Source organism: Callithrix jacchus, chromosome 16, assembly GCF_049354715.1.
Source record: "Callithrix jacchus isolate 240 chromosome 16, calJac240_pri, whole genome shotgun sequence".
NCBI lineage: Eukaryota > Metazoa > Chordata > Mammalia > Primates > Cebidae > Callithrix > Callithrix jacchus.
The window spans coordinates 62,850,290-62,877,317 of record NC_133517.1 but is presented as its reverse complement, the minus strand read 5'-3'; the positions used below and the strand labels follow the sequence as shown (position 1 = coordinate 62,877,317).

The 27,028-nt window shown below is 49.4% G+C and overlaps 1 protein-coding gene across 8 annotated transcripts in view; it reads right to left on the bottom strand.

Annotated features, from left to right (window-relative positions):
* Positions 1 to 857: 857 nt before the first annotated feature.
* ZFAT (zinc finger and AT-hook domain containing) overlaps positions 858 to 27,028 on the bottom strand; it is a 220,046-nt gene continuing 193,875 nt past the window's right edge. For 7 of the 8 annotated variants that reach the window (XR_013528095.1, XR_013528094.1, XM_035277375.3 and 4 more), the window contains one exon: positions 858 to 1,771. Coding sequence is in view for 6 of the 8 variants with exons in the window: in XM_035277375.3 (XP_035133266.1) it covers positions 1,532 to 1,771 (240 nt within the window). In the remaining 2 variants the exon portion in view is untranslated. The remainder of the gene's footprint in view (positions 1,772 to 27,028) is intronic. The other variant, XM_078353139.1, reaches the window with a different exon arrangement.

The window sequence follows — 27,028 nt, the reverse complement described above, 5'->3', positions numbered from 1 at the left end:
TCCATCTCCCATCTGCCCACCCCAGGGCTCACTGTGACTCTTCTTTGGAATTCCCTTCCCGCTCCCTCCCACACCAATCTCTCATGTGCAAAGCCCGTCTAGGTTCCCAGGCCCTATCACAGGTCACCTCCACCGGCGAAGCTTTCCCTTACTCACCCCAAGCCAGCAGCTCTCCCTCTTCCTTAAGGCAAAAAGTCACTTTCCTACTTGAATCAAAGCAGCAGCTTTCAAGCTTCTCCTGGGAGGTGACCTCAGGCCCTGCTGGGGTGAGGTGAGAGGGCTGGTAACAGGGAGAAAGTGAATTCTGCCCTCTTCAGCAGGGCAGCTACTGTTTATTTGCTTCTATGCCTGCATCAGATTTCATTGCAAGAAAGGGCTCTCGGAGGAAATAAATCTTGACCTCAGGGTGTCAGATGTTGGTGAAGATGTCAAGACACCCCAGGGCTGGGCTGGGTGTAGCAGGACTCAACTCAATGTCCCCACAATGCTGTGCACAGAGCAGGAGCTGCAAACGTCGAGTTCCCAGGCTAGAAACCTTGGCCAAATAGCCCTGTGTGAGGAAGCTTCTGATGGTCAGCATATCACTCCTCCCAAATACGCAGTGAAGAAGGCACTGCCACTTCTCGGCTGGCAGCAAACCAAATGCTGGGTGCCAGGAAATGGACGGTGAGGTCACTAACCTCCAAAAGTTTCAAAAACAAACCTAAATGCAGAGGAAAGAGCATCGTCTGCATTTTAAGGGCCTGGGTTTCGATGGGGGTCCTTCTGAGTGGGCCCCAAATCCAAGATTTCACCCTGGAAAGGGGAAATGGAAGCCATCCCGCCTAGCTGAGGAAGCAAAGCACTCAGACGGGAAATATTTTTATCCGTCCACCTCACCTCCTTAGAATGGGAGGTGAACAGTGAACTAGTGCATTTATTTTAAAAGCGCAACATCCTTCCAGGATGGTAGGACGAGGCCCTCTGACGGGGTGAAGTTACTTCACTTGAGACCAAAAGCCCTCGATACTCAGGGAAGTGGGACTTTGTAGATGAAGCCAGGACAATTCCCCTACCCCCATCCCCCAGCAGTGATTCAAAAACCATAAGGTCACTTTCTATGTCATGGCTATCTCCCTCTCACCCAACTGCAAAGCAGCTGCAGTTGAACATTTGGCACCTGGATGGGGGTCAAGGAGCTGGGACTCTGATGCAGGGAAGATGCTGACAGGGGTGGGAGTCTCTGAATCCTGAAGCAAGGGCTGAAGGTGTGCACATGTGTGTGGGGGGGCTGGCGCTAACGTCTTTTGGGAAGCAGATGATGAGTGTTAGGGGGTGTGTGTCTATGCTGGGGACAGGGTCCTGTGGTGTTGCTGGTGATGCTGACTGCCTTGCCTACCCCAGGTTGGATGAGGAGAGTCCCATCAGGCTGCCAGGCAGGGAGGGCAGAGGAGAGCACCATTCTGTGGGCTGGGCAAGCAGGGCGGCCTCCCCACCCTGAGTGCCTGCAGAGCCTGGCAGCCCGGCGCTGTGGCCGTCCGATGCCACACATCTAGAGTTCCTGGGCCGGCTGCTCCACAGCCTGCTCCTCCCCCGGCCGCATGGCCTCCTGCACGTAGACGATGAACTCCGAGGCCTCCCCGCCCTGTGTGTAGACAGTCACCGTCTCAATGCCCTCCACGTCGTCGGAGGACACCACCAGGTGGTGCTGCTCGGCCAGCTCCACGGACGCTTGCTGCACGGTCTCCTGGATCATGACCGTGTGGTTGGAGCTGGGCTCCTCCTCAGTGACCTGTGGGAGGAGGGCAGGAGAAAGGTCACTGGGGGCCCACTTCCAGGTCCAAAGTAACAAACCACAGCTTAGGAGCAACCAGCGCACTGCGGGAGGATGTCCACTCTCCACGGATCCTCTCTACGAGGCTGTGCTTGCTCTCATGCCCATTTTACAGATGAACAGAGCAAGGCTCAGCAGTGTAGGGCAACCAGCCCCCAGCTGTGGCAAACATTTGCGGATGCCAAGCTGCTTCCCGGGGCTTCCAGCAGGTGTGCGGTTACCTAGAGTATGAGGGTTGGAAAGCATTGTGGGGCTTATTTATGCAAGTGTCAGGGGTAGGGGTTGTGGGGAGCTCCTGGAAGTTTGTAGCTGGTCCATCTGTCAGTGATAAAGGCACTAGGTCCATCCAGGGCTCTCTGCTTTCCCACACCCAGGAAGCTCGCCTTTGTGTGAAGATCTGTATCATACTAGGAAGGAGCAGATGTCCAGCCCGATTTTCCCCAGGTGTCATCCGTCCATCAACACTAATGCCTCAACTATTTGGGGAAGGCCTGCTGGTGGAAACTCACTGCCACAGGGTTGGACAGGAGAGTCTCCTGGGTGTCCGTCAGGGAACAGGATCTCATGGATTCTATGGCCAAGCCTTTCTCTGAAGCTCCAAGCTGCCAGATTCCAGGCAAGACCAAATGCCAGCTGGTGCTAATACCCCACATCCCCGATGCTGCCAGCTCCGGGCTGTTTGTAAATAATAACTGTCTTTGATCTTGAGATGAGAAACAAAAGACATGAAGTTGAGATCTTAGAGCAGTAAAAATGATGAACGGCTAGAAACTAACACGAGAGGAAAGCAAAGGGCCTGGAACTGTCCAGCTGGGGGATAAGAGACTCTTCAGATTTACAGAAGGGTGCCAGGAACACCCCTTCATTTCCAGGTGAGTCTGAATGGCAGGCAGGAAGAGCTCTGTCCTGCACTTGCTGGGCTTGGGGCGTCAGTTCCACCATTTCTAAGCTATGAGGCCTGCCTGAGCAAGACACTTCCCCACAACCTTCAGTTTACGCATCTGTAAAACAGGGACCAAAATGTGTTCTTCAGAGGATTCCTGGGAGAATGGAAGGAGATTTTATATGCAAAGTGGGTGCTCAATAACAGCACTGACCTTTCAATCTCTTCATTTATTCATTCAACCACATTTTTTTTTTTTTTTTTTTTTTTTGAGACAGGCTCTCTTGCCACTGTAGTGCAGTGGTGTGATCTCAGCTGACTGCAACCTCGGCCTCCTAGGCTCAAGCCATCCTCCTGCCTCAGCCTCCCTAGTAGCTGGCACTATAGGTGTGTGCCACCACACCTAATTAATTTTTGTATTTTTGGTAGAGACGGGTTTTTTCCACATTGCCCAGGCTGGTCTCAAACTTCTGAGATCAAGTGATCCACCTACCTCGGCCTCCCGAAGTGCTGGGATTACAGACATCAGCCACTGCTCCTGGCCTCAACCACAATTTTTAAAATACTTGCTGCTGCCTAGAAAGTATTCTAGCATGTCAAGCACTCATTCTTTTACCCCACAGTTTTGTCATCCTACCAGGTACCAGTAGACGGCAAGCTCCACAAGGGCAGGACCATGTCTGCCTGCTCACAGCTGTTTCCCCAGAGCCAAGCTTAATGCCTGGCACTCAGCACGTGTTCAGTACTTGCTGACTGATGATCCACTAGGTGCCAGATGCTAAGAAAACGACAGTCCTCCGAGGAAGCTGAGTCTCAGGGGGCAGGCACAGGGCACAGTGAATGACTGTGCTGTGGAGTAGTGGGCTCCTGCAGGGGAGGCCTGTGCAGGTGTTGAGGTCCCAGGGGAGACATGGGGATGGGGTCCAGGCAGATCGGAGAGCAATGACTCCCAGGAGGTGTAGGGATGGCAAATCGGCTCGGACAGCCTCCATGAGGTCCCACTCATGACACATCTGGTTCCTTTCCTGGCCTGCAATTGGCATTGGGTGGCCTCCTACTCCCTGTGTCTTCTGACTGCTCTCTCTGGGGAGGGCCCAACTGACTTGGAAGGTCTCATCCTGAAGCTGTGATTATTCCAGTCTCCGTGAGTGAGAAGGGCTGTTTCAACAGGTGGGGCATGTTTAATTCTGAGAGAAAAATAGAAAAGGTTCCTCCGGGGTGGGCTCCGGAGGTTCCAACATTATGGATTGGAAGGAACTTTTGGTTTGGACTGATAGGATTCTCCCAGAGCTGGAGAGCTATTCTGAGTGCAAACTGTCAGCACATTTAGACTGATTTGTTGTTTTAGAGTGAACTGGGACCTGTTTTTAGTTCTTTTCCTATTTGTTTCAATTTCATTTAACTGGGAAAATACACCATGAACCAGGATTTTAGAAGTAAATACTGATTTATTTCTCTTTGCAAGAGAGAACCTGACAGAAGATTGGGGAAAGGGAAGGAAATGCACAACTAATCTTTCCTCTTTTTACCTGTCAGTAAATGCGACACAAGGAAAGGGTTGGGGGGATGGGGATGGTTGACACCCAGGTCCCCAGGGCCTCACATGTGCAAACAAGCCCTCCACACTCTGGTAAACAGACCACATACAATACAGGGAGACCAATCCATCCATGAGCTGTAACGCAGGCTCTGGGTCATGGCACCATCATGTGGACATAGTGACTGCCACCGAAGCTAAGCCTAAAGAGGACAGTGACTCCTTCACTGACAGAAATTTTCCACTGGCTAAAAACTCCCACCCTTTAAACACTCTGACCCCACAATGCCCAAGTCCTGACAGTGGCTGAAATCACTGCCAAGGACAAGGAGAACCACACCAGGGACAGGCTTTTTAGGAGCAGAGGCTGCAGCCTCCTGTCCCCTGGCAGCACAGAGGACACACTCCAAGTTCTAAGGGCCAGCCCCAGGAAGAAGCAGGAGGTCCCCAGCTGGCCTGACATCGCAGAAGAGGCCAGTGTGCCTGACCTGAAGGTAAACAATGTGCTAATAACTCTGCAGCACCTGAAGACTGCTTCTTGGAGGGTGGCATTGGCCACAGAGGGTCTGTGGTGGGAAGAGGCATCACAGAGAGTAGAGAGTGAGCAAAGAACAGGTGTGTGCCCTACAGACCCGTCAAGGCCACTGGCCACCTCCTTGTCACCAAACCCACTGGGCAGAGTCCCGTCTTCACCCTTCCAGAGTGCTCTCTACCATTTGGCATGAGATGCTCTCTTCACTGCTTCCACCTTGGGCTTGCCAGCACTGGTCTCTGTGCCAGACTGCAGGGTCACTCACTGCTCTTCTCTTCTGCCCACCACAAAGCCTGGAGGATTCCTGGGTCTCCCACCTTGACTTATTCTCTGGATGCCCGGGCCCTTTCAGTCCCGGCTGAGCCAGGCTGCAGCCACCACTCCTGAACTCCAGATCTCACCTCCATCTCCAAGTGGGAAGCATACTCAGGAGTGTCTGTCAAACAATGCCTGAACAGGGCTGCGCAAAAGTCACAGGAGAGAAGGCATTTGGGGGAGAAGCGGCAGCTGAGGCCTGAAATGAAGTTTGCAGGAGGATCTTGAAAAGCCTTGATCATCAGTTGAGAGATTGAGACTTCATTTCACAAAGAAGGGCCCTGTGTCATCCAATCTGACATTTATGAATCAAAACCTGCCTAACATGAGAAGACTTTCTGAGAAGCAGGCTTCTCTCATTATCCCTCTAAGTATTTACATTTGTTTGCCTGTGACGTCTTTTCTAAGTATTCAATCTATTTAAAGATAACCTTTCTCCCTGTATTTTGTTTTGTTGTTTCATTTTCCAGCCTCCAGGATTTGTCCAACAGAATCACCATGAAATTCACCCACTGCTAATTATCAGAGTCCAAAAAAAGTTTCCCAACATCATCCTTTGGGCTTAATTCACCAGAAAAAGTGCTGGCGGCAATGGCAATGTGTATTTCCCAAGTCCTGCAAAGAGCAGGCTTCCTGGTGTGCACAGAGCATGCTGCTGCCCTGTCATGTTACTGAGCCTCTGAGACGCACAGGGTTCCTGAAGGTCCCCCGCAGCCTGACGTTGGGCCTGCTTTACACTCTGAGTGTGCATGAGTGGCTCTGCTGGCCCTGCAGACGCTGCCCACACAGATGTCCACATCACAAAAAGCCAACATGTAGAGAAGATGCTTTACAGAAGGGGTTCATAAGGCTTTCTGCAAAGAGTGCACTCCCCTTGTGCATTTCATGGTACATGATCATACTGTTTGCTTCTATACAGTTTTTATAAACAAGGGACCCCTCTTCTTGCTCCCATGGCACCCAAAATCCACCCAGCCACTTGTGGTTTACTGAACACGCTCCCATGCCTTGTCCTGATTCTTTACACACAATGTCTCGTGCATGGGCATTTGTGTTCCCACTTTACAAATGGGGACACTGAAGCTCCTACTGGCCTGCTAACTCCAGTCAAATAGCCAGAAAGTAGAAAAAGCTCGAACTTAGTCTGGTTGATATGATTAAATTATCACTCTTTACTCCTCTTGATTAGTCTCAGGCTGGCTGTAGAACTCTCAACCACTCTCTTTGTTCAAAATGATCACTCTAGTAGCTTAATCTATTAGCACAGGCTTAAAATTGTTCTCCGCAACAGAAATAATATGGCTTTCACGGTGTCATTATCCCCTGAGATGGGCACTCCATTTTCCCCAATTGCTGTATCTAACACATCTATGAGATGAATTATTAGCAGTATAGATGGCTTAATAGAAACCCTTAACCCCTGGGACGCACAGATTGTTCACGGAATCAGGCACTGCATGCTGCTGTTCTGCGGACTCTAGTGTCGGGTGTCTGGATGGGATCACTGTCAGGACCGGCACATTGCTGGAGGGGAGCTTTCCCTGGAGACCCCATGTCTTCCTTGGCCTTAACCTGTCATCATCCATTTATCCAGCAAATGCCGATAGAGACTCCACTGTGTGCCATTCAGCGGCTGTGGCTCTGACTGGCTGGCTGTCGTGCTTTTTTTCTGCTCCTCTGCCTGTTCTGACTTCTCCTGCTCCTCTAGCTCCTCTTCTCACTTTCTTTGTAAAAACCCATTCCTCAAAGGTTAACCTTTCTCCCACTAACATATGAGAAAATCCCAGAAGTTCTTCTAGCTCAGGAAACTCTCTTTAAGGAAGGTGGGTCCTGCATTGCTCCCACAGTGCTCCCAGGGTGGCCTGAGGGACCAGTGCACAGGGCTTTTACCACCCATCTCTGCACAGATCTCTCCCGAAGCAAGCACAGTGCTGGCTCCTCTGTGCCCAGCCCAGTGCCACAGTCTTGGCAGGCACATAGTAGGTAGGTGTTGGTAATTTAGGCTGGTACAACAGTAAATGTAGTTTTTGTTTGTCTTTGAGATGGAGTTTTGCTCTTGTTGCCCAGACTGGAGTGCAATAGCACAATCTCAGCTCACTGCAACCTCCACCTCCCAGGTTTAAGCGATTTTCCTGCTTCAGCCTCCTGAGTAGCTGGGATTAGGGATTAGGTGTGCACCACCAAGCCCGGCTAATTTTTGTTATTTTTAGTAGAGATGGGGTTTCTCCATGTTGGTCAGGCTGGTCTCAAACTCCTGAACTCAGATGATCCGCACGCCTTGCCTCCCACAGTGCTGGGATTACAGCGTGAGCCACCACGCCCGGCCAGTAATTGTGGTTTCCGTACCAACCTAGAGCTCTGGACCTTCCCAGGTATAGAACCTGGAAACAATGGCCAAGAGAACCATCTGGAGCAGCCACGGACTCCAGGGCCAGCTGTTGTCTGCCCTTGGTTCAAACTCTGTCTGGTAGGAGCCCCTTTGATGATCTGAAAGTAGCGAAGATGGTACATTCTCTATGGAGGAGAGTCGCTTTTGGCTCTAAAGTCCCAAAGGTCCAATCACCTTATTCTATGGAAGAGAAGTCAAGGCTCAGAGAAAGCAAACTGCCGAGGGCCACGTTGCTGGAAGTAGAGCAGATTTTTGAGTTCTGGTCTGCAAAGCTCCCCGGCCTGTACCAGGCAACTTCACATCAAGCCACAGAACACTTTGGTTCCGGGAGAACACAGCCAGGATGTCCGGCCTGGCACCCAGGCAGGGGCGAATAGCAAGTAGGCTTTCCCTGAAATAACAGTAACTGTGTATAACAGTTGTAATAATTATTTTGAGACAAGGTGTCACCCTGTCACCCAGGCTGGAGTAGAGTGACGCGATCACAGCTCACTGCAGCCTCAAACTCCTGGACTCAAGAGTTCCTCCCACCTCAGCTTCCAGAGCAGCTGGGACCCTCCCTGGAATTACTGAATGAACAAAGAAAGCAGTAAACACACGATGATGATGATGATGATGATGATGATGATGATGATGATGATGGAGACACATGAGGACAGATCTAAGGCTCTGAAATCACACTCTGGAATAAGAAGTGTTTGTTGTGCGTCAGGTGCTGTGTGAGCAGTTTACATGTATTAGTCCTCAGTCTTCACAGTGCCCCAAGAAGTCTTAGTGTCCCAGATTTAGAGGAGAGGGGGACTCAGGGGAGGCTGACAAGCTGCCCTGTGGCCTCTGCCCACCCATTGGGCCCTGAGGAGTTACATGCAGGCTACGGCCCTGCTCCCCAAGCCTTTGAGCCTGCTGGTCACAGCAGCCAGGTCACTGTGCACAGCTCTGGGCTTGGCCAAGCAGGAGGCTGCAGTGCCAGGGTCCACACAATCTTCTTGATTCTCCCACTGGTCTCCTGCATTTGACCCTGACTTTTTTTCACACCTCTCTTTCCTCTCTAATGAGAAGGCACTGCTGGACTCCTCTGTCAAAGTCCCCTCTGCCTCGGAAACACAGTCTCAGAAACATCCAGAAGCTGGCTGAAGCAGGAACACACGTTTTCTGGAATCCTTGACACTGAGAGGGAGGTGTCTTGCCAAACAGGAAGGTCATGGGAAAGGCAGTGGCCCATGGGGACACTTGACCGTAGCGTATAACCTGGCCCACAGTCTGAAACCCAATCCCCTAACATAGCTCCTTCTGTGTCAGAGGCTGCAGCAACACCCCTCCCCAGGACATTGAAACAGCCCCAAGACACATCAAAGGACATCAAAATATAATAAACAAAGACTCATTAAGAGGAGAGAGAGCTGCATCTCATGGCTGAATCCCGCAGAGGCACCAATGAGAAAGGGGAAATGTTCTTACTAGCTGGGTATTTAAAGCAACAATTTTTTAAAGTGCTGGTGGAATATGATAAACAATACAGATTCACATCACAGCTTTCAAAACACTGTGCAAAGAACCTCGTGGTGCCTGAGCCCCCACCTGCCTGTGCAGGGGGCCTCGGAGTGCACTCCTGTTCAGTCCTGACAGGGTGCTGGAACTTTTGGGGTTTCATCAGACCACGCGGAACCTGCCAGATTATTAGAACTTAGCTCTCAACCATAAATAAGTGATGAATAAAGGAATTTAAAATAAAACCGTTGGCCCTAAAACAAAACATCAGAATGACACGAGGGTGGCATCAGTTAACTTCGTATTGCGTTTGCAAACCTTTGGAACAAAGCTGCCACCATTGCAGCTGCTGTTAGATGCTGCCCACATCCCCAGTGCCCTCCCGCAAGCCTGTGCCCTCCATCAGGCACTGGGAGGAAGATGAGCCACCTTCGCTTAAGGAATTCCAGCTGTGGGGTCTCTTTAGGACAGGAATCATCCTTTATGTTTTTCAGGAAAAAGAAACTCCACCGTCATCTGCCACCATCGCCACCACCGCCAGGAGGTCATTTTGCTTCAGCATCCTTCACGTTTCAAATCCATTTGTAAATAAATTGAACCAGGTTCCTATTTGTTAAACCATGTCTCGGAGAACAGCCCTCTCGCAGATGTCATTAATGTCCCTGAAAGGGAAGGCACTTGCGGCTGTGGCTCAGAAGTCCCTCTTTCTTCTCCTCTTGTTGGCACGCCTGTTGTTCTCAGGATCAGTTCTCAGAACCTGCTGGGAGGCAGCCCCAGACCCCGACTCGGCCTTCTGTGCTTCAGGGGAAGTGGAGAGAATGCAGAAGGCCACCAGGAGAACACAGCCACTGTCACAATCATCACCACAGAGAATGCGGTGAGCACCTTGATGAGATCAGGCGTGGGAGGGGCAGTGAGATGAAGACAACAGCTGACTGAAGACTAGATGCAGGCAGTGTGCACAGGGGTGGGGGGCGTGGGTGAGGGGTTGCTATGTACATGCACATGCCTATGTGCAGGAATATGGGTGTGCATATGTGTATATGTGTGCTCATGTGTATATCTGTATGTGCGGGTGTGTATATGTACTTGTGCATGTATATGGGTCTGTATATGTGCATATATTTGCATATGTCTATGTAGATATCCATGCTTATGCGCAGGTTTATGGGTGTGTTGATACATGAATATTGTGCACCTATGTGCATGTGATAAGTGTGTGTATGTCCATGGGTATGGGCATGGCCCATCACTACGCTTGTGTACCTCCATCTTTAAATCTCAAGAAAGGCCTGCAGGTAGAAGAAATCTCTCCTTGCTCACTCTTCCTTTTCTTCTTTCTCTTCTGCAGCCTGTGACACTACTTGCTCCCTGGTTTCCTGTCACTTCTCATAATGGCCCAAACAGGTAAACCCCTGCAAGTTTAGAGTGTTTGTGATCCCATGCCTCCTCTTGTTCTCACGGAGCCCTGAGAGGACGGCAGGGTAGACGGGATTCCCAGGCATCCCTTTGAGAAGGGGTGGCTCAGAGAGTTGATGTGAGCCCTTCAGCTAGTAACAGGTGATTCTGGAATTTGAAGCCAACAGCCTTCTGTGTAATAGTCACGGCTTCCTGTAACCTTCAAAATAAAGCCCAAGCTCCCCTGTAGGACGGGCAAAGCCCTTCCTGCCTGGCTCCTTCTCCCACACTCAATATTGGTTCCTGAACATACAAGCTTTCTGCCTCTGAACTTCCAACTGTGTTGGTCCACCATCTTTTCCCAAAGATCCCATCTTGTTCTTAAGAACTCAGGTCCATGCCCTCTCCTCCAGGAAGCCCCCCCGGCTCTGAGCCAGTGCTCCCTTACAACACTGTGCTGTCTCCTGTTACACACCAGTGCCACTGGATCCCAGCCATCACACTATGCCACACTGAGGAGGCGCACCCTGTGTCGCACTCTCCCTCGCCTTCCCGGCAAATGGCGAACAGTGAATGCTGCTTCTCAAATGAGTCACTGGGATGAAGAGTGCAGACTGAAAGTCTTGCTCAAATCACCACCAGATGAGGCACAGCTGAAGAGGAGGGAAGATGTCCCACCAGGGCTTGGCCTCTGCATTGAGCAACCACAGGAATAAGACAGTGTTAGTTAGAGAGGAAATGCAGCAAGCCCCACTGTGGGGCAGCTCAGGCACAGGTTCCAGAGGGACTTTTTTTTTTTTTTGAGATGGAGTTTCGCTGTTGTTACCCAGACTGGAGTGCAGTGGCGCGATCTTGGCTCACTGCAACCTCCGCCTTCTGGGTTAAAGCAATTCTCCTGCCTCAGCCTCCCGAGTAGCTGGGACTATAGGCGCGCGCCACCATGCCCAGCTAATTTTTGTATTTTTAGTAGAAACGGGGTTTCACCTTGTTGACCAGTATGGTCTCGGTCTCTTGACCTCGTGATCCACCTGCCTCGGCCTCCCAAAGTTCTGGGATTATAGGCGTGAGCCACCGCGCCCAACCCCAGGGGGACTTCTAAGGAAGAGTGGAGTTCTGACTTCGGGAGGCCCCTAGTAGCTGGTAGCGCTGCTGGATGGGGGCCCTCTTATGGGTAAACAGCCCCCTATGTTGAGCATTCCGCAGCCTTCATGCTAATGAAGTTGGCAGATGGGCAGGTTCCTGAAAGTTTGCTGGGGCCAGAAGTGACAGGGAAAGCAGAAGATGGATAGAAAACAAGGTTAACAAGGGCAACAGATGTGTAGGGCCAGTGCCTGTGCTGAGCTGCTAGACTAGAAAGCTGTCACTCTCCTCAGGCAGAGTTAGGAATGTAACATCAGCACTTGATTTGTAAGACAGACAGAGGCAGCCTCTGTGTTCAGACACCACTAAGAGGTGGGTCATTTGTTGAATAAGCCATCTCTGAAAGCCACCCACTCTCTGCTTTGGAGTGTCACATCTCGCGTAGGCTGAATTCCCATATGTACTTCTTCAGACAACGTCTGGGCTCTCTCTTCTGTCCGCTGAGAATTTAGCATGTGTCAGATGCTCTGGTGGAAGCTGGAATCAGAACCGTGAGGCCTGTCGCAGTTCCTGTGCCCAGCAGGCTGCAGTCCAGGGGGGAAAAGGACAAGGGCCTCGTCCTGGATTGCCAGGGTTGGGGGAAGGTAGGGTAGGAAGCAGCTGGCGGCCAGGGATGGTTTCTTGAAGATTATGACCCTGGTCTTGAACACTGTGGGATTCCTAGGAGTCCAAAGAATGGGGGAGGAGGTGTAAAGAGATGGGGAAAAGCACCAGGCAGAGGAACGGCTAGACAGATCCAATGAAATTCAGAACAAGTCGGGGGTCGCGGTGGGGAAAGAGATGAAACAGAGGGGAAAAAAAGACTAGAGAGACTATCAGAACCCAGATCATGAAGGATCTTACAGGAATTTAGTCTGTCTCTAAAATTAATGGGCGCCTCTCTATTAGACAGAAGAGACCTAATCAGACCCCAAAGCTCATTCCGCTGGAATGTAGGAAGGGGCTATGGGGAAGAGGAGGCAGAAAACCTGGAGGTACAGAGGCCAGGGACAGTTTGGCATCCTGTGAAGAGGATGGGCCTGAACATGAGAAGAGGGCACAGGGATGGAAGCCGGCAGAGAAGCCACTATGGTCTATCTTCTGCCACACCCATTCTCCCTTAACCCATTCTAGGAGGCTCTTAGGCCCAATGCTCAATGGGTCTGCCCTCTTCCAGAGTCCAGTGACTGCCACCCCGGCCAGGCCCGACCCTCACAGCTCGGTCTGCATCTTGCGCAGCCTCTGCAGCCTCCAGCCCTCCACTGTTACTTTCCTGGGCCACTTTCTTCAATGCCCCATAGCATAGCTCCCTCCTAAGTGTCCTCCCTCCTAAGTGTCCTCCCTCCTCCCTGGCTGCTCCCTCGGCATCTCTACAGCATCTATCTCCACTTCTGTACCCCTAAGTGGTATACGGCCCGTGTTCAGCCCTGGGAGGGCTCTTCTCTCTCCACATCCCCTCCTTCCATCGTATCAGGCAAGCTCGTGACTTCCGATATCGTCTTCAGGCTGCTGACTCCCAAATTTACGTCTAGACCAAACCCCTCCCTGAAATGTGAATGTGCATAGCATATTTCCTACTAGACATATCCAGGTGTCAAATAGTCATTTCCAAGTTAACAAAGCCAAAATGGAACTAGTCACTTCCCAACCACCCAACTTGCTCCTCCCTACTCTGACCTCTTCTCAGTAGAAGGCACCACCATCCACCCATCTTCTCAAAGCAAAAGGCTTAGGCATCAGCCCTGATTCAGCTCTCACACACACTCTACGTCCAAAGCACTGATGGACCAGTCAGCTCCACCACGATATGCAGGCCAGAGCGCTCCAGTCCTCCCCTCCCCGCAGGATTACTCTGGCCAGGCCAAGCTGCTTCTCACTCTAGGTCTCACCCCAAGAGTCCTTAAGTGACTTCTTAGTTATGTGGATCAGCATAAAAATCAGTGCCTCAGTTTACCACCTAATGCCACAAATACAGATGGGAGACAGAATCTGGGAGTAGTGCCTGTGAAAAAGATCCAGGGGTTTGAGGTGGCACCAAGATCAATGTGAGTGAATGGTGAGCATGGCCGCTGTAAAAGGCAGCTTCGAGTTTACTGAAATGAGGGACAAAGTCCCATCCTAATCTCTTCCAACTGCCGTCAGCTTCAGACCTCCCCTGGAGTCCATGCCTGGGTTCAACCACGAAGAGGACTAAAGATCATCAGTCAACATTCCAAGGAGGCTGACCAGTCTAGAAAAAAATGGCTGGGGTACTTGAAGATGTCTGGTCTAGAGAATAGAAGACGCAGGGCCCAGGAGATGCCTGTGCCTTCAAATACACAAGGGGCTGTCTCATGAGGGGCCATCAGATGTACTGCTGGATCTGGAGAGGGCCAGGGCTCACAGACGGGATACGGAAGACAGTGGACTGCTGTCTGGAATTGACATAACCAGCTCCTCATTGCCAAAGCTATGCAAATAGCAGCTTCAAGAGCATCGGGCTGGATTCTTCCTCAGGACAGACACTGGAATTAACAGGACAGTCTGCCCTTTACCCCTCACTGCATTACTAAGTCCAAAAAGTGGGAATTCCCCCTTTCAGAAGTCTGAGAGGCAAGGCCCACCTCCACGCTGCCCTCTCACCTACCTCCCTCAGAGGGCCTAGAGAGGAAATGCAAGCTCGTGGCTTGGCCTCCTCAGTCTTGCTGTTCACCCCCTCCCTGGAGCTCTCCTCCTCCACCATGCCTGAAGCCAGTGCAGCAGAACCCTCCAACCCCTGCAGAGATCTTTTGGAAAGCTGCAGGTGTGGGTAACAATGTGTCAGAATGCCCCTCACAACCAAGAATTGTTCTGTGTCTCACCATGACTTTCACATTTTCCTCCTAGTCACAAGGATAAAAATAAACAATGACAACAACCTTATCTTTGATGACCTGAACCTAGAACCTAACTGTTTTACGTATAAACACAGAGTACTGAGTCTATGTGCTGCGTTCTTCTAGAAATACAGCTGTTGTTTACGGCGAGGGAAGACAGTACTTCAGGAAAGCTCTCCAGCATCAGCAATGCTGCTCGCGCTAGTAGCCTCACCCTCGAGTCACAAAGTGCTCTCAGCCTGCGCTCCTGGCTGGTGCCCCCAGAGTAGGTACTATGCTTAAGAGAAGGCACGTGACCCCAACGTTATGTTTTTATTTTCTTATTGTTGCTTTAACAAATTACTAGAAATTTAGCAGTTTTAAACAACATAAATGTATCTTCTTTCAGTTCTAGAGTTCAAAAGTCTGAAATGGGTCTCACTGAGCTAAAATCAACATTTCAGAAGAGCTGTGTTCCCGGCTGGAGACCTCAGGACAGAATCCACTTCCTTGGCTTTTCCAGCCTCTAGAGACAGCCTGCATTCCTTGGCTTGTGGCTTCCTTCCATCTTCAAAGCCAACAACATTTGGTGGAGTCTTTCTTACGATGTCATCTCTCTGGTTCCGACTCTACTGCCTTCCTCTTCCCCGTTTGAGAACTCATATGATCACACTGAGCCCACGTGCATAATCCAGGATAATCTCCCCTTCTTGGATTCAACTAATTAGCAACCTTAATTCTCACTTGTCAAGTAAAACCTATTTGCAGGTTCTGGGGATGATGACATGGACACTTCTGGGGCACCACTGTCCTGCCTACCACTATATCTTGGTATAGTCATGTCTGAATATGAAAACACTCAATTTCTTATTATTTTAGTATAAATACCTTTCCATTTACTTCTTGTTATTTCAGTTAGGATACTAGAGTGTTTTGATTTTTTTTTTAAAGTCATGCATGTGTAGGAATCTGTGAGTTTCATTTCAAAAGAGTAAAAGGAGTGTTACAAGGTAGTCATTATTCGATGGGAGTCCTGGGTCTGTTGGGTTGAGGCTTCCTAGGAGGGCAGTTGCTACAGCAAGCAGCTGTAGAGCTGCCCTGCTGTTGCCCATCCCTGCCTATGACTAGATGGCTCATCTGGTCTCCAGTTCCTCTTTCTCTCCTGTCGTTCTCACTACCCTCTGATTCACTCACGTCTTGTTCCTCAGATGCTTCCATACCTTGAGATCAAAGGAAAGGGCGCAATTCATTTCCTCCCAGACGGCCACCGTCTTGTATGGTCCCTTCCACTCAGAAATTCGTGGACTCCATGTGATGGTAAGAATTAGAGGACTGCAGACAAAAATCCAAATACAACCCAACGATGAGCATGAAAAAGAACACTGTAGTTGATTCTTGTAGGGAGAATATTCCCCTGTGTGTGTTTAAGCTCTGGGGAAGAAGCCTTATTTTTTCCAGTGATTAGGGTTTTACTTACTGCTTACACATAACCAAGCAGTAGCTTCCTTTTCATTCTCAAAACGGGGAACTGGCAGGACCGTTTCACAAGGTCAACAAGCAAGCACATTTGCTTTCACAGCCCTAGGTGGAGAGTGGAGTTGTATAAGTCAGAAATAAAGGGAAACAGCAAATACAATCCTGAATTTATAGAGGGAAGAAAAGGCACAAATGAATGTGGTTTGTAAAAAACAGCATAAATTCCTAACTCCAGAAATATGTATCTATACAGGACAAAAATAAGGGTGTTCTGGGGGCATTATGTGCAAGAAACTTGTGGAAATATCAGGAGGTATTCGCAGGCAGGAAGAAGCCATTCCATACATCAATGGAGACTGAAAGCCTTTTAAAGAGGAAAGAATGCACAGGAAGTGAGGAAGGCTGTGATTCATCCTGCTGTCAGGCTACACATCTCTCATGGAGGAAGACGGTATAATGTTGCCTCTCCACCCTATTTTTCTCTTGGTTTTAAGTAGACATCAGACATGTTTTCTTTTCCGGAAGTATAAATCCCGTGCAAAGTCCAAAGCCTAAGCTGTAAAGGCAGCTTGCTAATGGCAGTCACCACCCATCTCCTGTGTCTCCTGGGTCTCTGAATACTGAGACTCCACCATCGGCCAACGGAGCTGCAACCCTGTTTCCTAAGCCCCAGGCGCTGAAGAGCTCTGCTATGCAGGGGGTACCACCTGCAATGTGGATCTGTCCACCAGGTCCCCTGGCCTAAAGGAAACAGGAAGGGCCAGCTCTCTTCCTTGAGAGAAAAGGGCCTTGGAAACAGGAAGAGAGGAGCAATGCAGGCTTCCTGGCCTCTGTGCCATAAGAGGAGGATGAAAAGGTTGCCACCCTGGCCAAACCAACTCACTGGGCAGCAGGAAGAGGATGCCCATAGCTAGAACATCGTGTACCTCTTGTATGTCTCCACAGTCTAAGTGTAGCTTAGTTTGGACTGACTAATCATTTGACAAATTGTGGGAAACCAGAGAGACAACATGGTAGAGAGAGAGTGTCGGAATGAAGAGATGGGGGCAGTGCCTGGCACAGGGCAGGTGTGTGAGGTGCAGCACTCGTGACTGCTCCTGGATGCCAGGCCTCTCTGGAGGAGGTGTCTGCCACCCCTGCCCCTCCCAGCTGAGCCAAGCCCCCACACACTTAAGCTGCTGCCCATGTGCTTCACACATCCCCAGTATACCATCATGCCATGGCCACAGGGCACCCAGCTTATAGTAGGCGCTCAATAGACACTGAATGGAATTATTTGAATGTGGACCCGAGGAGCTATTTCAAAGTTACGCTGAAACAGTTCAGAACATATTCACTGTGAAAGGGAAGGAGGCAGGCAGAGCTTCTCCCTCCCCACAAACATCTTTTAATGTTTAAACATATTTATTGTGCATAATACTTGACTTTCCTGACCTTTAAGTGCACATACACTGAGTCTAGATTTGATTTAGTGCCAGGCCTGGTGTGGCAGCTCTACAGCATTGCCTGGTGCCTCACAGAGGGAGCACTTTCTTCCCTACACTTTTCTCCTCCCTCCCCACTCCTGCCTGGTGATCCCCACACAGGTATGCAGCTGTCGGGGTTGGGCAAACCTTTCAGACTGTTTCTCACCCAAGCCCCCTCCACGGTACTTTAGGAATAGTTTCCTTTGTACATTTCCACCTGCCTGACTTTCACAAAATCACCCCCATGACCATCCCTGCAGGCCTTGGCCTTTCTCATTGCTGGTGGTCCTGTCAACCTGAAGGGCAGGTGCTCAATAAAGCAGTGGAGACAGGATCGATCTGCTGCCCTTTCGTGGGCCACCTCGAGGACACTGTCTTGGTGCCTGCCGGAGAAGCGCTTGGCTTCTTTCCTCAGCTGACGCATACTCTTTTCCCCCTAATTAAGCAATCTGCTTCTACTAGCAGTTTCTTTCCCTGTCCTTTAATATGAGTGACCTGAAGCCTCCACAGAACCCCAGCACAGCCTGGCTGGTACCTGAGCAGAGAAGGAAACTGGAGCTGGCAGGACCCAGGTCATATTCCTCCCTGGATGGCCACAGAGCCACAGCCCTTGCCCAAGGTAGAAAAACCAAAATAAAGTATTTTTATTTTTTGTTTAAAATGTTTATCGTAACAAAATACAAACCACCTAAATCACTCATCAGACTTACCAAGGTAAGTCCTTTAGTAGCAAGCAGATCTAAGAACAGAAGAAGAAACCGGCTATCTCTTCTTATTTGGAGCACCAGCGAAGCCTTGACATTCACCCTACTGGTGTTGACAGGAGAGTCTCAGATCTTATGCTGAAACCCCAGAGGCAGCAGCTTCTGCTCCTGAAATCCACATGACCCACGTACTTCTCTCTCAGAGTAGGAAGATCTGCTTAATTAAACTCTCCTTTGTCCTGGTGTTAAGTCCCCCTCACTCACTTGCCTGCTAAATGGAAGCGACCAGAAGCAGAAATAGATGTGGCTGAATTCTACAGACACAGTAAGAGGTAAGGAGCTATGCTGTTTCCATGATCACGGGAGCTAAAATTTATGAACTCAGCCATGTGCTGGGCACAGGGCCAATGGCTTCATTTTGCATAATTAGGTATAATGCATACAACAGCCCCTTGGAGTAAGTTGCATGATCTTCCCATTATACAGATGAGAAAACATAGGTTCAAACTAGGTAAGTGTTTATCCAAGGTCACACACTATTATGTGACAGATCCAAGCAGTCTGGCTCTCTTTCAGCCACTTGATACAGCACTGGCTATGCCAAGGGCTCCTTCTCCATCCACTATGAAATAAGCTTGGGTGACTCCCATGAAACAGGCTTCTCAGAGATACCTCCAGGGTTGCCCATCATGGCAGGGGGCTCTGTCCCAGAGGCCTGCAGCTGCTGTGGTAGGGGATGCACAACCAGCCTGGAGAATATGACGCTGCTCAGCACAAGCCACATATAGGGCAACTGGCCCCACCAGCTCAGCTTCCTGACATCTGATCTTGCATTCATGGTTTTGAACGCTTATAAAACCTCTAAAATATATCAGGCCCTGAGCCAAGTGTTAATAGATCCCAGAAGTGGGTGAGACCAAAGTGTCACCTGCTCTCATGGAGCTTCCAGTTTGCTGGGGAGAAAAGCCATGTGTATAACCAACCACACTAGATAGGGTTTGTGATACAGTTCCTAAGAACTGTGGTGGGGTAAGGGAGAATGCCCCATCTTCACCACTGCTTGGAGAGGGAGGAGAGCTTCTGCCCCTTGGAAAATACTCTCTTTCTAATTGCTCCCCCCAGGTCAGGAAGGACCTGACAATCCGACAGCTGAAGCTGACCACAGGGTCTGACCTGATGTGTCCTAATGGGCAGGGGTTATCCTGACACGCAGGGATCCACCCACCCTTGTAGGTCGTGCTCCTTCTTGGAGTGTTTGCTTTTATGCGGAAGCAGATGCTCCCGGATCCTGTGCCTCCCTCCCACAGTCAGCACGGGTTGGGGGGTCTTCTTGAAGCATCCCACCATGAAGCAAGAAGGAAAGTGGAAAGAGAGAGGCGGGCACCTGGCTGTCGGGCCTGGTGGGCCACGGAGAGATTCTATTCTAAGTTTACTGGAGACTTTCTGAATTATTGGAGGATTTTACATGTAATGATACTTCTAAAAGATCACTCTGGCTTCTGTGTGAAAACTGGATCTTTGAGCAGCAGGATGGAAAGAGAAGAGCATCCTCTGTGAGCCAGGGGAGGGGGACTGACGGCTGAGAACAGGCTTCTAAAACTCTAATGTGAACAGGACACCCCCACTGCTGGTTACACATAAAGCCTGATTTGGGAGGGCTGAGGTGGAGTCAGGGACTCTGCATTTCTCACAAGCCCCTGATGCTGACCACTGGCCCAGGGACTGCATTTTGAGTAGCAAGGGCTTAAATGAAAGAGGCAGCCAGGGGCCAGAGGGACGATTTGAGGCCCCTTGTGAGGCAGGAGCCCACTGCATTTGCTGACAGGGCAGACGTGGGGGTGGGAGAGGCAAGGAGGCAAGAGGGCCTCCCAGGTTCCGGTGTAGACAATGGAGTGGCCAGGAGGCCCTCCCCCAGGTGGGGACACCAGGTGGATAGAAGGAGTGGGAAGGAGGGGGACACCAAGAGTTCTTGTTTCGGGGAATTCCTCTGGCTGGGATGGAGACTGCTGTTCTGGTGGGAATGAAGAAGAAGGGCCAGCCTGGGGCAGGACAAGTCCACAGGGGTCCTCATCACTCTCCTCCATATGCGGGCCAGCTCTAGCGCCCTCCCACCAGGGTTACTACAGCCTGGCCTTGGCCCCAAACTTGAAATAGACCAAGTGATCGCAGCCAGCAAGGACAACTTCCCAGGGTGAAGCTGCCTGGAGGGGAGAAATCAATTAAAATCCACCTGCCTTGGCTGAGGACATGGGTCAGGAAGCAGGCACCAAGCAAACAGTAATAAACTCGGCAGTATTAAAATTCAAATAAAGTGGGATTCTGCAAATAGCACCAACCAAAGCTGTAGCTTCTTGGGGCATGCCAGCAGAATGATGGGGGCTTAGGAAAAGGAAGAAAAGCAAAGCTCAATGGATGAGCATCCTCAGGTTAGTTAAGGGAAAGGCCATAAGGAAATAGAGATGAACCTTTGTTCTCTATAATATTTTCAGACCATTTCTCATATAGCCACAGATATATCATGGGGCTTATTTTTACTTGAAACATTTCACAAAGAAATGGAATTTTCCATAACTACGATGGTGTAAGAGAGCTCGGCAAGTAATAAAAGAGCTGTGGGAGAGGATATAATGTGGAGTAGCAGCCGTCCAAAGTCATACCAGAAACTTCTCTCAAAGAAGTTTTAGTGACGACAAAGAAAAAGAAAAGGTTCAAACAGCTACAGGAGAACTAAAGGAGGCCTACAAAGGACAAGAGTTGGCATTAAGTGACAGGGAGAGTAGCCCATTGCCAAGACTCTGAATGAACTTTTTGTTTCTGAATCTACATGCTAAAGGTCACCATTCAGCAGCCAACAGAACAAGTGTTCTATAAGGAATGTGAAGTATGAGAACACTTTTAAGAGGCTACCTGCATGTGTAATTAGGAGCTTCATACAATTAAAGTTGGCAGAGCCCCAGATCAAATAAATTGCACTGCAGAGTTCATTAGGCAGGAGCCTAACCTCACCAACCAACCGAAGTGTGCAGCTGAAAAGGTTGTCATAGTAAAGGCTAAAATAAAGGGGAGAAACCAAAGTCATCAGTGAAACTTCAGTATTTTACAAAGATCAAAAGGACTTGGAATTAAAGGATAATGTGAAACCTGGATTATAGGTATCTATTAGAAATCCTGGGCATATGCCTAAGAATCTAGTATTAGATCATCTGAAGCCAAAGAAGCATGCTGGGTGCCTATGTTCTTGGTCCTGGAGATATGCAACCGATCTGACTGCCCTCAGAGGACACATGCAATTCTCTCACCGGGGTCTTCCAGGGGCATTTGAATCCATCGTGACTCATTACACTACAGAGTCTGCAAGCGTGGAGTGGGTGTGACACCCAAATACAATAAGGAATAACAGAAAATACAAGCAGTTATGGCAGATGGAAACTGCTGTTACCATCAATTTTTTTTAAAATTATACATACTCTTAATCTTCTTGGAAGGATCTGATTCCTTAGATGAACCATAACAATGATAGAAAAAGCTGCCACGGGAAAGTGGAGTAAATGATACAACTGCAGACGGTAGGGTTCCATCATGGTGCAGGAGAAGACAAGTCTGCTCTTTGAACGTACCACACACGCAGAGGCAACAAGAAGTGAAGTCAAAGGAGGCTGTGAAGGGGAAAGGTGAATGGAAAGGGAACAAGAGCAAAGCCAGCCAGTGACTCTTCTTTCATCTGCACCACGAGAATCATGTGGAAGTTAGGGAGGGACTTGTTACGGTAGAAGTAAAAAGAGCCTCTGTGGGAACAAGAAAAGGAAAATTCCATTAACTCACCAGTCATTTGAGCTTAGAGCTAAATTTTGAGCTAAAAAAATTGGGATGGACTTCATTCTTTTTGTGGCTAGGATTAAAGAAGAGATCTCATCTTGGTCCCACTTTAAGACAATTCAGATGGCCAGGCTCTCTTCCACCACAGTTTCCACCACAGTCTGTAAAGGGTTGGAAGAGGATCTTGCACCAGTGGGGTTCTTCCGTCATGGCTTTTGCTGTGTAGCTGCAGTCACATTTATAGAATAGAGTGTTTATTTTTAAAAGTAAAATTAAAAATAGATTTTGAAGCCTCACGTAAGTCACTTTCTAGAGCCCCCTCCCCATTATTTCACCATAAGTTATGAAATGTTCAACATCTGCCCCCCAAAGGGAGGAGGCTGGTCTGAGCTTCCCTTCAGGTGGCCCCCAGGACACCCGGATTCTCTCAAGCCAGAGGCTGCACTTGCGAAGTCCCTTCTGCAGAGCAACTTCTCGCCACCAGGAGCCCTTGTCCAGATGGGCAGTGAGGAAGGGGTTGGGGGACCACATTACTCAGGCCCTTAAATTAAAACATGACAGACTGGACATGCACTTCCTTGCAAACAGGCAACCAGTATATGTGGTCTCCACTGAAATAGATTGGCCTTTCTTGCAAAAATAATGAACTGCAAATAACAAATAGCAATTCCAATGCTGGCTGGCAACAGCCTATGTCTTGCAGCAATAACTGCTACTTAAACTCCCTCTCAGACTTCACGCTGTATGCTGAGCCCAGGGTGGGCGCTCTGCCTGCTCTTCTCCCAACACCACCAACCATCATGGGGACCCACCTGAAGGCTGAAGGTGGCAAAGGTTGTGTACAGTTGGGAGAAGAAGGTAGGGTGATTTGGGAGAAGAAGGTGGGGTGATTTGGAAGAAGAAGGTGGGGTGATTTGGGGAGAAGAAGGTGGGGTGATTTGGGGAGAAGAAGGTGGGGTGATTTGGGGAGAAGAAGGTGGGGTGATTTGGGGAGAAGAAGCTGGGGTGATTTGGGAGAAGAAGGTGGGGTGATTTGGGAGAAGAAGGTGGGGTGATTTGGAAGAAGGTGGGGTGATTTGGGGAGAAGAAGGTGGGGTGATTTGGGGAGAAGAAGGTGGGGTGATTTGGGGAGAAGAAGCTGGGGTGATTTGGGAGAAAAAGGTGGGGTGATTTGGGAGAAGAAGGTGGGGTGATTTGGGAGAAGAAGCTGGGGTGATTTGGGGAGAAGGGGTGATTTGGGAGAAGCTGGGGTAATTTGGGAGAAGAAGCTGGGGTGATTTGGGAGAAGAAGCTGGGGTGATTTGGGGAGAAGGGGTGATTTGGGAGAAGCTGGGGTAATTTGGGAGAAGAAGCTGGGGTGATTTGGGAGAAGAAGCTGGGGAGATTTGGGAGAAGAAGCTGGGGTGATTTGGGAGAAGAAGCTGGGGTGATTTAGGGAGAAGAAGGTGGGGTGATTTGGGGAGAAGAAGCTGGGGTGATTTGGGGAGAAGGGGTGATTTGGGAGAAGCTGGGGTAATTTGGGAGAAGAAGCTGGGGTGATTTGGGAGAAGAAGGTGGGGTGATTTGGGAGTAGAAGCTGGGGTGATTTGGGGAGAAGAAGCTGGGGTGATTTGGGGAGAAGAAGGTGGGGTGATTTGGGCAAAGCCCAGGTTCCCGCTTGGTTTTTTATTTGAATCAGGGGTTAAAGCATGTCGGAGGAACACTTGGAATTTTGAACAAGATTAAGGCAGAATACTTCTGTGCTGTGCCCGAGGTCCAAATTGCTCCTTCCCACTAAGGCCCCAACACACAGTGTGGAAGCATTAGCACACTGCAGGAAAACAACCAACGGAAGAGTGGGGGCAACCGCGGGGGCACTAAAACTGGCAGGCAGTGCATGTGACACCCCCTCCCCATCCCAGGCTCATAAGCCAGGGGCAGCCAAATCCTGGGCTGTAGGAGAAACACCCCATGTGGATGGAGACATGGTCCTGCCACGTAGAGGCTGCTAACACTAGCTCCTACTGAACATCTACTCCCATGGGACCGGTGTCAATAACAGGTTGCTTGCTCATGGCCAGGAGGATTGAGTGAAGTTCTGGTGCTCCACGGAGGACTCCTCGGGGTTGGTGCACTGTGCTGGCACAGTCCTCAGCGTGACTCTCTCAAGGACATGCAGGATGGAGCTGATTCCTGAACCTTAAACCAAAATCTCAACTGTGACGGAAATATGGACCCGCCAATGGACATGTTTTCTGGAAGCTACTAAATCACCATGAAATCTGTCCAACAAGATTGTCTCTGTGACAACTGAGAATTTCCCCTCTGAAGCAAACAATATCCTTTCACTGACAAAGAGATACTCACATCCTGAAACATATTTGTACGTGAGTAATAGCTCATGTGTCAACTTGACTGGGCATGGGTGCCCGGATATTGGGTCACACATTATTCTAGGTATGGCTGTGATGGTGTTTTTGGATGAGATTAACATTTAAACTGGCAAATGGCCCTCCCTAGTGTGGGTGGGCCCCATTCAATCAGTTGATGGCCTCAATAGAAGAAACAACTTGACCCTCCCCTTTTGAAAAGGAGGGAATTCTTCCTCCCAATACCCTTCAAGCTGGGACATTGGTTTTTCCTGCCTTTGGTCTCAAAGGCAGGAAAGACTGGTCCTTCCTGGGTCCCAAGCCTGCCAGTCGTCAAACTGGAGTCACATCATTGGCTCTCCTGGGTCCCCAGCTTGCTGACAGCAGACACTAGGATTTGTCAGCTCCAGTCACATCAGCCAATTCCTTCTTTTATACACACACACACACACACACACACACACACACACACACCCCCCTACAGTTCTGTTTCTCTGAGCAACTCTGACAAATACAATGTATTTTGTATCAGGTCTCTCAGTAAAGCAGGAATGGTGGCCGAGTCACAGAGAAGCAGGCTTGGCAAAGTACATGGTGCTGGATAGCCTCACTTGGACCAGACTGCGTCAGGCAAGCTCTTGTACACAGGCGAGTGTGCTGGCCACTCATACAAGCACATGGACTGAAAAGCAACACAATGAACAAATGACTCACACAACTTCACTGGGAACCCGACTCCCAAACAGGCTGTCCCTCCCCCATCCTCAGAGGCTGACACCCCACAATGCCCCAGTGCCCCCAGTCTGCTGTTTAGGGCAAACCCTCAGCAGTAAAAACAGTACAAAATTTAAAAACTCAGAAAGACCCAAGATTATCATAAAGGCAAACTGTTCAATCATCCTGACCTTCTTGAAAGAAAGATGCGGTGCCATCCAAAGGTGTCCTGATTACTTAAAACGCTCCCAGGAAAGGAAGAAAGGGCATAGTGCAGTAGCTGGCTTAGTGGACCCAGCAACCACAGGCCAAGACAAATGTCAGTGACAGCCTTAGACAGGCATCGACTGTTCTGCTAAATGTCCAAGGGCAGGAATGCTCAGAGCCGGTTCACTATTTGCAAGAACCAAGAAATTGTCATTTGTTAAAAATACCAACATTACTTCAAGAGGATAGCACAGGTCAGGAAGCTCATGGCAAAAGGACATTCTGCTGTGGGACATGCCATAGGCCGCAAGTGGGGTGGACTCCAAGTAGGCAGAAGGGAGAGACCAGGAATCCCTAGCCCATGTTACACCAGGCAAGTCATTACTCTATGCAGGGCCTCTTCCTCCACCCCCACCTCTGCCTCCAGTCACCCAGCTGGTGCCGGCCACCAGCTCCTGTGCCCACTGCTGCATGGAGCCCTGCCCCCACCCTATACTCACAAAGCCCTCCCTGCTCAGCACCTACCCCCACCCCAGACCCAGGTTCACGGTAGGCAAGCCTCTGGTACCCCCCACATTGCTCCTGGGGCCGTGGAACACCTCCCTGAATCATTCAGCCCTCTTGATTGGAACTGCCTGTTTAACGTCTGCATTTTCCAGAACTCTCGGCCCGTTCTGCTTGTTCTTTTTTCCATTGTACCTTTTGCCGCTAACATACTATTATAATTTACTTATTCTATGTACGTGGATTGGCTATCTCCTCCATTTAAAACATCAGCTTCTCAGCCCTATCACCCATCTGCTTTGTTCACTGAAATACCCCAAGTCCTGAGAACAGTGCCTGGCTGGTAAAAGCGACTCAAGGAGTATTTGTTGTATGAAAAAAGTAAGTCATTTCCCTCGTTAGACTATCTGCCTCTTGAAAGCAGGAAGTATCTTTTCATTCTATAGCCCATATGGGGGGCACAGTAATGCCCATGACCCTCAACCAAAGATGTCCACATCCTCATCTTTGAGGCCTGCAAATATGTTGTCTGACATGGTAAAGAAGAATGTGCAGATGTGATCACAGTAAGGACCCAGGGATGGAGTCGCCATCCCAGCCTGGATAATTTGGGTGGGTCCAATGTAATGAGAAGGGCCCTATAAAGAGGGAGTAAGAAGGCTGTCAATTTGCCCCTGGAAGCAGAGGTCAGAGTGCGTGGATGTGAGAACTTAACCTGCCATTGCTGGCTCTGAGAATGGAGAAAGGGAGCTTTGGGTCAAGGAATGTGGGTGGCCTCTCAATGCCAAAAAAGGCAAGAGAGCAATCCTTCCCAGAACGACTGCAGCTCTCTCGACACCTTTTAGCATAAAAAACCACTGCAGAGTTCTGACCTCCAGAATTGTAAGCTAATAAGTTTGTGATGTTTTAAACCATAAGTTTGTGGTAATTTGTGGCCGTGGCAACAAGAAATTAACACACCAGGGACTGAACATATTGTGTTGCTCAGCAAATGCCTGCTAAGTGAGTGCCTGTCAACCATAAATACAATGCTACTTTGAGTCTAAAACAAAATTTAAACCATAAGACCATTCACAAGTGATTTAAGCCATAAGCCAATAGTGATGACTGTTGCTTGTTGCTGTTATTATTTTCTTCGGTTTTTCTTTTCTTTTAATTTAGCTAACTAATTTCAACTCAGAGATGCTCAGGACAGCATTTCCTGTGCAGCTAGCTAGGTCTTCCATCTACCTTGACAGGCAGTTCTATTCATCAAATACAAATTTCCTCCTTGTAAAACCTTAACGCAAGATTTAGCAATGATAACAAAAGGAATCACCTTATTTAATGAAGACTGTGAGGTTTAACAAACACACACTTAGTTGCACTCAAGTTCTCATCTGGGCTCTTCTGCCAGGCTGGAGCGGGGCACGCAAGCATGATTCTTTCTGATTGTTTGGAGATGCTTGGGCCCCACAAATCTATTTTTAATGCTGACACTCAAGA